A 10702-nucleotide genomic window follows, 5' to 3' on the forward strand; every position below is an offset into this window, starting at 1 on the left:
TAATATTTTTGAAAATGGCAGCTTTAGTCGACTTAATTGTTTAAAAAACCTCCTTCTGACTATGGAGGTTATTTCAAATATAAAGTAAATGCTTTCGCAAAACTGTTTCTTCAAACCTAGTCTTAAAACGTTGTTTCTTTAATTAAACCAAAATCGTACTGATCTTTTAACTGACATTGTATAAAATCAGCTAATGGTTATCACTACTAGAGCACGTTAAAATATCTTTAGTAAAGATACTTTGTTTTTACAAAGGTTATTTATTAGAGATAATACGCTATATTGTTAAAGTAATTGATAAAAAACGAACATATTTTAAAAAGTAAAAAAAAAAAAAAAATTCAATCGGAACAGATCATCCATAGTTAAAACATCTTGAAAAAAATTGAAAAAACATCGTTTTAAAAGTTTTATGTACACACGCATTTCTTAGATTAGTAAATAATAATAGTAATAATAATAACAATAATAATAATAGTAATAATAATAATAATAATAATAATAATAATAATAATAATAATAAAATTGTCTCACCCAGATCTTAGCTCGTAAAATAGTCTGAGGACCATATTTTACGAAATTGTAACAGTAAAATAGTCAGACCAAAATCAAACCAAAAATCAATATTTTAATATTACATTCGACTTAACTTTAAACCAATAGGCAAATTGTATTATTCGGTTGATTGCACTTAGTTGGGTTTCAAATGACGACAGAAAATTATTTGTCCGCTTCAAAAGTTGCGTTTTTAAACATGGCTTTTTGTCGTTGTTTATGTTGTTACTATGTTGTTATTTATACGATGTATTAATGTATTTGATTATTTACACATTTTATGTTACCTTTTTTTGTAATGTATACATATACGTGTTAGACTATTGCAAAAAAAAAAAATTTAATTACATGATGCACCCCTCCTATCTTGTTTCTTTTGGCATGATATGAATGTGTACAAAAATTTTAGATTATTTGATGTTTCGACCCCCGCTCAACCCAAATAACTGATTTACTAAAGGAATCTTTATTTTTCTACATTAAAATCATGAAAAAATATTTGTAATGCAGTACGGTTTGATAAAAAGAAAAGATTAAGTACATGATAACTGAAAGGTTACATAATAATAGAAATAATTTACCTCGTACAACAGCAAAATTACATGTAAGTCAATTTATTTAAAGTTAAATAAAAAACGAAGTGTATTATTATACTTAGAATTTAAACTTTTTTAAAACTTAGTTTATATATAATTTGTTTATAAATTAAATGTTATTTTAACAAAGTTAAAAAGTTGAAAACTTTTTGTAGGTTGCAGACGGGCGGGTAGAGGCGGACCAGGCTTAAGAAAACAATATTTAAAAACAAAATACAATTGCTTTTAAAACGTTAACAAGCTTTATTCACTAAATGACTTACTGTTATAAAATCTATAACTTTTTCTACTCATAAAATTATATAAAAATATCAGTTTTAAACGCTATTGTATTTTTGAAAATCTACGCTTTCAAAAATAGTTTCCGCGCATGTAGTTACTATCACATAGAAATTATTTTCTTGGAATGATTAATTTTTATTATAATCTAACATACAGAGACTATCACCATAGAGTTTCATTTATTTTTAGTCCAGGAATCACATGTTTGGTTTTTTTAGTCTTGAAAATGGTGTGAAATTTTTTATATTTAAGTAATTAGAGCTTCGAATGCTGCTGTGTGTTAATTCCAATTATCATCATTAGGTATGTTATTTAATTCCAATTATCATCATTAGGTATGTTATTTAGGTATGTTATTTAGGTATGTTATTTAGGTATTAAGCCGCATTTGATCTAGCTTGTTAAGTACTTGGATTTCACACTCTCTTTTAAGGGATGGATAGAGGACTTTTGAGAAGCTTTGTTGATTACATAGCTTGTTCTACCCTAAGGATTCAACATTGTAAGGTTCTTTGTCTTTTTGACACTCTTTCTGCTTTGGAAATGTTAAAAAGATTTTTTATTTCAACGTGAAACGAGTTTTTTTTTTCTCCTTTTTTTCTTGTACATCAAGTTTAGTAAATTTTTATTGTTAGCTTCACCACACTATAAACCCAAATGGTTCTTCGAAGAACTATTAAAGGTTCTTTGCGATTATGCCAATGGAGCACCCTTTTAGGTTCTTTAAAGAACCTTATAAATTGGTTCTTCGTAAGAACCCTCCGTAAAGGTTCTTTAAAGAACTACTTAAGGATCATTGAAGAACTCTATTACGGGTGCTCTATTTAAGCACTCGTTGAGGTTCTTAAAAGAACTTTTCATACAGTTTCGCATAACCTGCCTTCAAAAAGTTTTTAATTTTTGTTTTTAATTATTTTTTTGCCAAAAGACAGGCATTATTTAATTATTTTCAAAAAATTATTTAATTTTTCCTTTTTAATTGAATAATCTAAATTAACTATATATAATATATATAGTTAATATATATATATATATATTATATATGTTTATATATGTATATATATATATTTTTTTTTCGTATATATTTATAATTAATATATTTTATATATAATAACTATATGTATCTTTTTTACGAAAACTACTTTTTATTATTACTCTGGTTGTAGTAGGAGAGTTTAAAAAGACTAAAATTAAATATAAATGTATTTTTATTGATTCTTTTTCTAATAACTCATTTATTTTATATTAACTATTTTGTTATTATGTTATGAACTATTATGAAAAAACAGACATTTATAATATAGTATTTTAAGAATTCGTTTGTGTTGTATTTTAACAACACACTTATGTTGCTTTTTACTCAGCGCATAATTATTCCAGAATATTAAAATATAAAAAAATATAAAACCACTCCAGTTTAAAATGAATATTTTTGGGGTTAAAAAAGCTGAGTTTTTAACTACGCAAATATATAATTATAAACGTATAATAAATCAATTTGATATATCAATCAAAGTATTTGCCATTCTAGTTATAGTCACTGGTCGCTCTTTAGACGACAAGCCATAAACAATATGCTCATAAAACAATAACGTGTTTTTTAATTGCGGGGGATATTGAATATTATATATATAATACGATGCAAAAACACACGACATCGCTAATGAAACATCAACATCGCTGCAATGCTCTATTATAACGCAACCATCCAACATAACACAACAGTCTTTTGATATAAGCCTTTGTCTTTTTGGCATTTTGATAGTTGGCGTACTCTGCACTGGTTGAATGTCAAATGTAAACAAGCAGTCAATAGATTCTTTGAACAGCCTTGGTAACAAAATAATGGATGCATTCAATGTAGCATCTGTAATGTAACAAATCATTTATAAAAAAATATGATAATGTTAAAATACAATACACAAAACCAGACCTCAGAATTAGGTAGAAAAAAAGCTTATTATGTTGCATCAGGATACTGATGCCATCCAAACAACTTTGGATGCTTTGGAGCATCCAAAGTTGTATAATATAAAGTTATATATACTTGTATGAGGCGTATTGTGTCATGTGCAATTAGCATAAGTAATAGTTTTCATTTTTTTAAATTTACTTTACATTTTACTCATTACACATTTTATTGTGACACAAATATTGAACATTACCTTTCTTTATCGAGTCATCAATTTCACACTCCACTTCTGCAGATATTGAATTTACTAAATCATCTTTATGCTTTGATTTTATAAGTTGCAGAATTTTGTAAGCCATTCCACCCATAGATTGGTGGAGTTCTTTATCCAGATCTTTGGCAAATCGTAATCTCATTTCATTTAGAAACTTTAGAAGAAAAAAAAAGGCAATCTGCTATTGAGTGTTTTAGACATTTAACAAATTTTTGAAATAAAACTACTATAAAATAAATGTATATTAGGGTAAATCATCTATTTTATGGACCTAATAATTAATAATTAACTTTTCCATTAATTATTCAAATTTATTAATATCATAAAAAAATAAGGAAAACATAAATTGCTCTTATTTACCATTCCTTATCTAGCATTATTGTCAAGTTATTATCAAAAAATGAGATTATTATCAAAAGATTGTTATTAAAAAGTGAGAACAACCAAATAATAGATAATTTAATAATTAAGTTAATAAAAACACTAAAAACAAACCAATCTAGCAATAGAGAGCCAAGGATAAGCTGATTTTAAATCTACTGTACTTAAAACAGAATCAAAATCCTTTGCTCGAGTAGCACAAGTACGTTGCTGGCGATCCAACAGCATGTTAATGTCTGGCCTGAGCTTATTGTATTCTATTTTCATGTCATAATGATGTTTTCTGATGGTTGTTTCATCCTCCCCAATAGGAAGTTTGTTCAGCTTTAAAAAAATAACTATATTTTAAACATAGTAACTTTACTTTTAAATAAAGTTTTTTTTATTTATGAAAAAGCTTAATACATGCATAAAAAGCAAAATTATACCAATTCTCTACTTTTCCTAGTACAAGATTGATTATCACTAATAGCATCTTCCTTTCTTTTTCGTCCTCTACCTTGTTGACCAAATTTTTTCTTATGTTCAGCAACAACCGACATATGGATTAAAGGAGCTCTCTCCTTCTTAAACTTGTTCTTCAAGCTTTCTAATAGTGTTGGCTACCAATTTTTTACATATATATATATATATGTATGTATATATATATGTATGTATATATATATGTATATATATATATATATATATATATATATATATATATATATATATATATATATATATATACACACACAAAACAAAAGCATTACATAGACAACTTACACATACAACATATCTATAAGAAGAAGTACATCCTGACGGGAAGTCACTTAAGTGTGGATACCTACTGCAAATGGCAGCAAGTACAGCTGAGTATTGCGCACTTGATGGATACCTTTACAAAAATTTTCAAACATATACTTTATGTAATACATAAATTACATTTATTTATAAAAATATGTTTTTTATAACTAAATGAAATTTAAGTTTTACATAGTATAACTTACATGGTGTATTTACTGATGTCATCATAAAGACATTGTAGAAGTTGGTTTCTATATTTGCTTCGATTAAATTGCAGGAAACAATGATCTTTGGCATCCAAAGCTGCATTGACTGATGGAGGCAAAATAGGTAGCTGATAACGCACTGGCCATGGTTTCATAATTTGGGACACCCCAGGAATCATACTACTATTTCCATCACAAAATATTGAGGATATCATTGATGTATTTAAAACATCATTTCCAAAAACACTAATTAACATATTATTTCTATTACTATGTATTCTAATTACATGTTATTTTTGTAAAAAACACAAACAGATGCCTAGTATGATCAACTAATATTTAATATAATATATTTCAGGTATAACTTGAAAAGCAATAACTAAAAAAAAATTTAAAAAGTAATATTTAAGCTAAAATAAAAATTTGTTTACTAAGAGCAAGTGGTTTCTTGCTGTGCATGTGAAGTTTTAAGATTCATTATAACTTCAATGAGAGCTACCTGCCGACGAATCGTTTGACATATACTGGCCACCATTGTCTCAGTTAAAGACACCAGCGTTTTTCCATCAATTTCTTCCTCTACAATAAAATACTTACAAAAAAAAGAGTAAATTTTGAGATTTTATATTAATTAATGCAACAACATAATTACTTAGCTAGACGCAGAACAAAAAAAAAAAAATTGTATTTTATTTTAATCAATAAAAAGTTTAATACATTTTGAGATTTTTTATTTTAACATTGTTAAATTAAAAATATAAAGAGATTTTATAAAGAACAACTGTATCTGAGAGTAATATAACAGCACCCATCCTGTAAAATATATGTGTCTAGCAATTGGTGATCAAAAACATCTGTAGGTAAGCATATTGTCAGATTTTCTTCTTCAACAACTCTGAAGGCATGTAAGTGAGCAGAATACTTATCAGAAATAAGAAACTTACCACAAAATACCCAGTGATGACGAAATCTTATAATATGATAGATTTTAAAAAATAATGGTATTTCTTCCACATGTAATAAATCTAGAATCACTGTATCGTGAACATGATATTGGATTCCATTTATAAGCAAGCTGCTACACTTCCAAATAGTTTCTTTCTTATCAGTAATACTATAACCAAAAAAACTTACTAATTTTTCTTGAATAGAAGATGCTAAACTTTCAAAAGTAATGGAACAAAGATTATAAGTTTTCTCATTTTCTTTGAAGAAATCTGAAGATGTCATCTCCCAACACTGCCGTAACTGGTGTCGTTTTGCAAGCGAGTAGGCAATATTTTTAAAATTTCTAATTGAAGAAGCCAATTCTTTAAAATACTTGTGTTTTGCTTCAAAACGCATACACCATAAATAACGCAGTGGCCCATAATCATTAATAAGACGAGCATAATGGAGCATGAAATGAAATTTAGGTGTAAAATTATTTGGAAAAAGTTCTGCTAAATTGTGCAAAAACTGCTCCACTAAAAATTGAAGAAACGGTAATACAGATTTAGAAATTTTAGGAGCAAACACATAATCAGCTATTTCTCTAAGCTGTAAATACAACAACCAATATTTATTAGACATTGGTATACGATTTCCAATCATAAATGGTAATAAACGAAACATACAATATTTTTGTGATGCTGATCCAATAAAATAGAAGTAGCAGAACGTACAAAAAATGGAACTGGTTTGTTCAATCTGTCATTTCTACCTATTTCAAATATATTAAGCTCTATATTCATCTGCTCAATTGAAATTAACTTATCTTCTTTGAGTTTCAACAACAATAGACTTATTAATTGTGGAACTGTACCTTCCAGCATGTCATGCATTATGTCTGGTGGAAACGCTTGCATAACTTTAAAATATGATAAATCTAAAAAAGGACAACGCCTTTCAACACCATACATACTTGAAGAAATCTGACTTTGGCCTGAAATAGCAGCCAAGTGATAATGATGCATTTCATCAGTACGAAGTGTTGCATCAAGCTCAGAAAACATTTGATTTTTGTCTATATACGAAGTCATACACTGACGGCAAAAAAAACCTGAATTAAAAACACGACGAAAACCAGCTAGTGCATGGGCTGAAAGGTTATCAGCAGAAATTGTTGCTAAGCCACCATATAATTGAATCTGTCGGCCATCAACCACAACTAATATGCCTTCATTTTGTAATGTTATTAAATCCTGAATGAAAGGTTTTAAAACATCCTTGTATGTTTTATGTTTTTTAATTAATTTTTCTTTTACAAGAATACATAAGTATATATTTTGAAGTCTTGATATATATTTATCTTCAATGTTACCAAGGAAAAAGTAAAATGCACATATTTTATGCACTGTACGATGAGCTCCAATTGGATTGCATACCTCAAATTCATCAATATACAAATGGAGTCTTAAAGCATACTTGTCATTAAAAATGTCATGATGCTTGCAGATAAAACCATCAGAATATGAGTAAAGGAAATTTGTTTTTTTAGATGAATCATTCTCTAATTTTCGCTTTATAGAACTCCATATTTCCTCCTTTTCAATTAACTGTTTAAGCAGTGGTAAAATTGGAATGTATTGAAAAGTTTCTTTAATGGTTTTGTTATTGTCATTAATACAAGTTGTATCACCAAAAGAATTACCAATAATAGGATTTTTAGGTACACCATTTTGATGATCAATTACTATTGATTCTACACAAAAATCATTTTCACTTAAAATATCATCTGTGCTACACAAAGTTATTTCAAGTGGCAAAATAAGTCCTAAATTGGTTTTACTAAAGGCAATAATTTTTTTACTGGAGTTGACAACTGATAAAACTCTATCTAAAAGCAATCCATTGTTTAATAAATTGTGCAAACTTTCATTAGATACTAAGCTGTTGCCTAACTCCTGTTTTACTATACTACAAAAATTATTATTGTAATAAGTTAGCAAGGATTGGACTTCATTAGCCATATCAATTTGCACGACAGATGGTATAGAATGCTTTTCAGCTATTCCGACAATAAACAGTGCAAAATGCTGCTGCAAGCTACTTAGCAACTTGTCTAATGACATAGATAAATCAGGTAAATCAGAATGAGAACTACTGATAGTTGCACTTTCACATTCATTTGTGTTGTTTTGATCATCACAATTTTCTAAATATTCCTTTTCTAATATTTTAACAGTTGAAGTATGGCAGTTGTTTGTTGACAATATAGATGAATAGTAAATTGTACAATGCTTAATTCGAATATGCTGATGCAAACATTTTACAGATTTATAGGATGCTGGGCAACCATCAATATTACATACTGCAAGATAACCAGCTGTATGCTCATGCATAATATGCAAATGATCTAAATACTTTTTCATAGAATACTTATGTACACCGCATGTGGAACAAGTAAAGCATATAATATTACTGCTAGCTGCCATTACAAAATATTTTACTTAAATTTAAGTTAAAAATGACTTGACTAAAAACAAAACTATTAAAGTTCAAAAATAGTTGTAATATAAAAAACATAAAATAATAATCAAACCAGTAATTTTCTGTCTTAATTCTGATAGCCCGTTTAATTCTAAATATCTGCAGACATCTTCAACACTCCAATTTAAATATTCTGCCATACCAAAAATTAACGAAACAGTTCAAATTCAAATATTAAATCAGATTCTAATATTGTTTGATGCTTTTAACAAAATATAATTAAGCAGTGTGCGTTAGACTTCAATAAACACGCGAGATGAAAAACAAAATGGCGCTTTATGCAGAACCTTTGTTTATTAAGGGTTCTTAAAAAACACGAAGAACCTTATTGAAATTCCGAAATGTAATAAAAAAAGTTCAAAAGAACCATACAACTGCGCGAAGAACCCGTTAGCTCATTAAAGAACATCAAATGACCCTAAAGAACCATTAGGTACTTCAAAGAACTCTCGAAGAACCATTTAGATTTACAGTGCAAAGTTATCAGAACATTAAAGTTTATCATTTGTGAGCACAACACCTAACTCGATAAAGATCTTTAACAAGTTGCTTTAACAAGTGATTTTATTGAAACAATTGTGTAAGTGGTATAATAAACAGGAATTGCAACATCAAAATTCGAGAGAAAAAAAAAAAATTTACTCATTCATGAACATTTTTACAATCATTATAGACCATCAAACTTATTAAAACTTTATGCAATTGTAAAGAGAAGGGTAAAACCTTCATTGAGATAAGAGAGGGTAAAACCTGATTTATAAAGTTTCGTGAACACAGTTTAGAGCGTTTAGAAGTAATATCACGGTTATTCTGTTGACTTTCATATAAGAACATGCAAAATATTTTCTTGCTAAAATATTTTGGGTAAGAATATGTGAAATTTGCATTTAAATTTTCGAAAGCGTCTTATCAGTGAAACTTTATTATTTCATCTTTTATTGTTTGCTCCAAGTTTATACATTTTATCTAAAAAATTACTAATAAACTCTTAAAAAGATTGTAGTTACTGACTTTCCATTGTCCCAAATTGAGTGTAAAACTTTTTTTTCGTTCTTTTTGTTTCCAAAGAACACAAAAGTATTTTTTGAAATCGAATTTATAAGAATACGAAAGTATTTTCAAAAGTTTTTTTTATTAATTTTTTACTTGTGTTTGACCCAAATAAGAAAGGAACTGCGGTGCAAAGATGACTTTTCAAACTAATTAAGTTAAGACTTTCCTTTTTTAAAAAAGGTGGATTCAAAGAACATTCGCCTTCTCTTCTTCAGTTTATATTCAGTTGCTAAAGTAAAAAGGTTGATACACCATCTGACCTGTTAGCAAGTTCTCCCTTTTCTTTTTTGAAGGTGCTTAATAACACGAGTTTATGTCAATAAGTTTTAGTTCAACTAAAATTTTAAGTAAATATGCGGAGTAATTGAAGTGACATTAAAAACAAAGATGAAACCTCGATTTTGTGGTGAATTACAATAACATTTTTGTTGTGGCAACAACAAATCGCCACCAAAATATCTGACTTTTTTGTTTCTTACTTGATTTGTTATGATTGTTACAGTTTATAGTGGGATCTTAATTAACGGATGAATATAGACGTTACGGAAATATTATGTAAAAATAAATATTTCAGTAATATGTTTTTGTGTCAAAAAGACATTTGTCGAATTGTTGACAAATCTGATAACTGTAGCATACATAAATACAGTTATTAACAATTGCCAAGATACTTTTTAATAATGTTACGGATTATGATAGATATATCAGTATTCTGGTGTGTTTTTTTTTTTATCACAAAGCTTGTTTTTTTCGCTTGTTAAATTGTTTTTTAAAATTGGTGCAAAGTTCATTAAAGTTTAACAAAATTAATAATTTTCGGAACCTATTCTATTTTTTCCTTTCAATTTCTAAATAATAATTTACTTTGATGTTTTCTTTTTTTAGTAATAACGTTGGAGCATGAAAATTACCCAAGGTTTTCTTTTCTAACCATCTATCTTTTTAAAATATCCTTAGCCTATAAATTGATCTACTTTATTTGTTGAAAAAGCATTTGACAATCTTTCTTCAACTTGAGCTCTGCATTCAAACGACATTTTAAGATTTATTTTTCAAGCATCACATTTTCTTTCTATTTACTTAAGAAACGCATGTTATTATTTTTACAATGAACGCGTAATAGTAAATTACAAAATGAAAACGCTTACCTTTTAATTGCGTAACAAAAAGTTTTACAAATTTTACAACT

General features: G+C 27.6%; 2 protein-coding genes and 1 pseudogene across 3 annotated transcripts; all 3 read right to left on the minus strand.

Moving 5' to 3' along the window:
• Positions 1-2844: 2844 nt before the first annotated feature.
• Positions 2845-8506, minus strand: LOC149889806 (uncharacterized; annotated as a pseudogene). The gene is made up of 7 exons (XR_016451665.1): positions 5421-8506; positions 4987-5235; positions 4763-4874; positions 4429-4602; positions 4115-4324; positions 3599-3773; positions 2845-3300 (listed from the first exon to the last, which is right to left on the minus strand). The product of XR_016451665.1 is annotated as an uncharacterized LOC149889806 (transcript).
• On the minus strand, positions 2927-5246 carry LOC149889807 (sterile alpha motif domain-containing protein 3-like). The gene is made up of 5 exons (XM_090085183.1): positions 4987-5246; positions 4763-4874; positions 4115-4324; positions 3599-3773; positions 2927-3300 (listed from the first exon to the last, which is right to left on the minus strand). Exons 1-5 carry the CDS (start codon positions 5244-5246, stop codon positions 2927-2929), a joined length of 1131 nt encoding a protein of 376 aa, XP_089941309.1.
• Positions 5224-8736, minus strand: LOC149889808 (sterile alpha motif domain-containing protein 3-like). Its single transcript, XM_090084715.1, has 2 exons — positions 8513-8736; positions 5224-5568 (listed from the first exon to the last, which is right to left on the minus strand). Exons 1-2 carry the CDS (start codon positions 8598-8600, stop codon positions 5420-5422), a joined length of 237 nt encoding a protein of 78 aa, XP_089940841.1. The 5' UTR covers positions 8601-8736; the 3' UTR covers positions 5224-5419.
• Between the last annotated feature and the right edge of the window lie 1966 nt (positions 8737-10702).

The sequence above is a fragment of the Hydra viridissima genome, unplaced genomic scaffold, assembly GCF_058129835.1.
Source record: "Hydra viridissima isolate aposymbiotic clone 2 unplaced genomic scaffold, HvirCarnegie_v1 scaffold_4, whole genome shotgun sequence".
In the NCBI taxonomy this organism is placed as follows: Eukaryota; Metazoa; Cnidaria; class Hydrozoa; order Anthoathecata; family Hydridae; genus Hydra; species Hydra viridissima.

What these genes read in the sequence shown, in the direction of transcription:
- LOC149889807 (XM_090085183.1), bottom strand. Translation starts at nt 5,246, where the DNA reads ATGTTAATTAGTGTTTTTGGAAATGATGTTTTAAATACATCAATGATA. An exon ending in CTTATAGATATGTTGTATGT is followed by an intron (nt 4,325 to 4,762) that starts GTAAGTTGTCTA and finishes ATTTTTTTAAAG; the next exon opens with CTGAACAAACTTCCTATTGG. An exon ending in TGATGACTCGATAAAGAAAG is followed by an intron (nt 3,301 to 3,598) that starts GTAATGTTCAAT and finishes GTTACATTACAG; the next exon opens with ATGCTACATTGAATGCATCC.
- LOC149889808 (XM_090084715.1), bottom strand. Translation starts at nt 8,600, where the DNA reads ATGGCAGAATATTTAAATTGGAGTGTTGAAGATGTCTGCAGATATTTA. An exon ending in ATTAAGACAGAAAATTACTG is followed by an intron (nt 5,569 to 8,512) that starts GTTTGATTATTA and finishes ATTTTATTGTAG; the next exon opens with AGGAAGAAATTGATGGAAAA.